At 38.8% G+C, this 3,734-nt stretch overlaps 1 protein-coding gene across 1 annotated transcript in view; it reads right to left on the bottom strand.

Annotated features, from left to right (window-relative positions):
* PLCXD3 (phosphatidylinositol-specific phospholipase C, X domain containing 3) overlaps nt 1-1,682 on the bottom strand; it is a 65,078-nt gene extending 63,396 nt beyond the window's left edge. The window contains exons 1-2 of the mRNA XM_008581524.1: nt 1,670-1,682; nt 582-1,290 (exon numbers count right to left, since the gene is read on the bottom strand). Coding sequence (XP_008579746.1) covers nt 582-1,290; nt 1,670-1,682 — 722 coding nt within the window. The remainder of the gene's footprint in view (nt 1-581; nt 1,291-1,669) is intronic.
* Nucleotides 1,683-3,734: the final 2,052 nt, after the last annotated feature.

Below are 3,734 nucleotides of genomic sequence, written 5' to 3'. Positions count from 1 at the left end.
TGAAGCTCTTACAACAAGAAAATGGAGGGGACACATCTGGGTGGGAGGGGGGAGAGGGAGGAGGGAGGGAGGTTTTGGTGATGGGACACAATAATTAACTACATTGTATATTGACAAAATAAAAATAAAAATAAAAAAAAAGAAGTAATCAAGTTAAGATGAGGTCATTAGGGCAGGCCCTAATCCAATATAACTGGTGTTCTTATGAGAAAAGGAGATGACAGAGACAGACAAGAAGAAGCCAAGAAGGAAGCAGACATGGAGTGATGCACCTACAAGCAGAGGAGCACTGAGGGTCATCAGCCATCACCAGACACTAGGAGAGGGGCATAGAACAGATTCTTCCTCAGAGTCTGCAGAAGGAACCAGCTCTGCTGACACCTTGATTTCAGATTTCTAGCCTTCAGAACCATGAGATAACACATTTCTACTGTTTTAAGACACCCAGTTTGTGGTACTTTGTTATGGCAGTCTTAGGAAACTAATACACATAGGTATGAATTTTAGCCCATCATTTACTAGCCCTAAGAATTTGAGTTAAATTATTTAAACATTTTCCCTGATACTTTAAGGACACTGACCTTTCTGTGATTGTTTCTCGGAGTCCACTTGCCACCCCTTTGACCACTGTGCTGGCTTTGGGGGTCAGCACCACCTGAGATATAAAAAATGAGCCCTTCTTTCTTCTCTCAGTGATGGATGCCTGAAGAAACTGGATCAGTTTTTCAGGGTCTGTGGTGTTGGCCCAAGGTGCCGGCATCATCTGGCCAGGCCAGAGAAAGGGCACTTCCAGAGCCACTGGACTATGGTAGAAGACCAGCACTTGATAGTCCTTCTCCCACAGGTACTTTAAACTAACTTCCTGGGCAAAAATCGCTGGGCACATTTTGTTTCCATAGATGTCTTTCAGCATTTGGACCAGTTTTTCATGGTGATATTTCTGCATCCCATAAAAATGGTTGAAGTCCAAGAACACTACCTCCTTATGGTGATCTGTGAGGAATGCATTGATCTCCTCTAGGCCTTCATTGACTTTGGCACTGAACAGACCATGAGCAAAGTAGAGTTCATTGTCGGGGTCTCTGGGCTTGGTGGAAATTCGAAGATCAAAATAGCGGATTCCAGCTCCTAGCTGACCAGTAAAGTTCATTGTTTGAGTAGCTAACCATTTCCGCATCAGCTTTTTGGCCACAGTTCCAAACACAGAGACAAAATTCTGGACGGTTTCTGGCTGTTCGGGACCTACTGGAGAGGCTTCATCAATGTAGAAGCTGAAGGAATCATGAGACCCTAGGAGAACAACAAAGCATAATGTGGTTAATTTCCAGTCCTTTGTCCTTCCCAACTTCTTTCCCTCTTGTGATGTTCATACTTCTTCAAATGAGCCAAAGGAAATACTAAGCAATATTTATCTAATTGATACTCATGTCTCAGGATGGTCCTTTTTATAACCTAGTATAGGACATGAGACATGTCACTAGATCAAATTAATTGTAAAATAATAAGAAAATTTCCTTACAATCAATATTTTAAAATTCAAATAATCATCTACTTCTGTGAACCAAGAAGTTAATGCACTCACTAAGATGGGCTTTCCATACAGTGGCATAAGTGATTGTTCATAAAGTGGGATTTATGGGGACTCACCAGTTCCCAAATACCATCTTACCCTTTCCCTTCATTGTGGGTTGATTTTAAGCCTACAGGGCTTGCCTCGGTGAGTAAAGAAGCCAGGGATTTGTTTTCACAGGGAAACAATCATAGGTAACATGAATTGTTATCTCATATACTTTGGAGTGAATAAGAGTCCAAAGGGGCAGAGGAAAAGAGAAATAAGACAAGAGGACAGTACAATGCTGATACATTTAATTTCATTTTTGACCTTGTAGTTGGACAACTGGGAAGTTAGATGAGGCCAAGTATCCGGGATGCTTCACACATTACAAGGGGAAGATGTACCTCAAATTCTGACACCCTGTCCCTCTTTCATGACCTCCTCCCAGCAACATCATTTCCCATCTATTACTCAGGCTTCCCCCGAGTACACCTTGATGCTCCACTACTAATTTAGGTCCCTGAGGCACAACTTTTCTAGTTCTTTCATTCCTCCACCCCAAAACTCACACACACATACGTATACATAAACACACACATACCTCTAAGTTTATCTATTCATCCCCTCAGTGCCGTTGTCTGATAAATTATTTGAAACAGTCTTTTCAGTGATAATTACTTATCTATGTCTATATTCTATTTCTATATCCATCGATAGCTACATCTATGTCTGTACATATATCTATACCTCTCAATCTAGCTTTAACAGCCGATAGGAATCACAAGAACACAGATTTCAGACACCATGGAGGTTGTTAGAGAAAATAACTTTGCAAAATACTTTGGTATCTTGAAATTCATAAGCTTTAACATTTAGAACAGATAACTCCTTAGAATTATTAGATTTTTTTAAACAATGAAATGTAACCCAAATATACAGAAATGTCATGTTTAATATGATCTGATACTGTAAGATCTATTTATCTTTAGTAGATAGTATGAGAAGAAAATGTCAACCCTTTCTGAATAAGCATTGGAAAATTTTGATAGGCATTTAAATGGCTACATATTGATTTATTAGTTGTTCAGTGGACTGCTAATTTACATAAAAAAGCTAAACAAATGTGTCTGTAGCTCAATATACACAGAGAAATGTGTTTACAGAAAAAAATTAAAGAATGAGTTTAAGAATTATAATTAAATGATCTAAGATTAAAATAGGTAATAAACTCTCCAAAAAAAAAAAAAAAGGAGTCAAAAAAGTTAGTTTCCAGGCACGTGAAACTAACATGTTACTTCTGTAATGGAGTAGCAGACATCATTACAAGCAAGTAGATAGGGAATCAAATGTTATTATATTTCTTTTTCTAGAAATGAGTGGTTCTTTGTTTTCAATATGGCTTTAGTTTCACGAATCCACCATGAGATTATGTGGCCGATAAGAAAGAAAATAAACTTAAAAGAGGCCAATTTTTTGAAAATTTTGTGAAAGGACCTTATAATTTCTAGATTATGTTATTTGTTGACCTTCCAAAAAGCATATTATTAAGGTTAAATAAGGAAATGGTGAATATAAAAATAAAATAAATATGGCTGGCCCGGTGGCGCACTGCTATAGTGCGCAGCTTGGGAAGCGCGGCGGCACTCCTGCCGAGGGTTCGGATCCCACATACAGACCGATTCCCGCTCACTGGCTGAGCGAGGCACGGTTGCGACGCCGAGGATTGCGATCCCGTTGCTGGTCCCGGTCCGGTACGGGGGCAACACTGAGGGTCGCGATCCGCTGCCGGACACCAAAAAAGACAAAAAGGAAAAAAAAATAAAAATAAAATAAAATAAAATAAATAGTCAGAAGAAGAAACCAAAGGAGCCTCCACTAATATTTGTTTCACACCCAGCGTGGAATGGTATGCTGTGGGTGCTGCATACTGTAAACATTATTTGGAAAGGAGAATTAAATCAATTGATACAAAATACTACCCACGCATCTTGGGAGAAAATATATGATCTAATGTTGGCCATGAAAGGAATATTTTGATGACTTTTAATTTCATTTGGAATAGTACCTCTCTTCCAATTTCAATATTTTCACTAAACCATTGTTTCCTATTTGTTTTAACTTTTTTTTTTGTCTTTTTGTCTTTTTTTCCGTGTCCGGCAACGGATCGCAACCCTCAGTG

This window comes from Galeopterus variegatus, unplaced genomic scaffold (genome assembly GCF_000696425.1).
Source record: "Galeopterus variegatus unplaced genomic scaffold, G_variegatus-3.0.2 Scaffold2380, whole genome shotgun sequence".
Classification (NCBI taxonomy): domain Eukaryota; kingdom Metazoa; phylum Chordata; class Mammalia; order Dermoptera; family Cynocephalidae; genus Galeopterus; species Galeopterus variegatus.
Note: the sequence above shows the minus strand (reverse complement) of the source record. Positions and strands in the feature narration are given on the sequence as shown.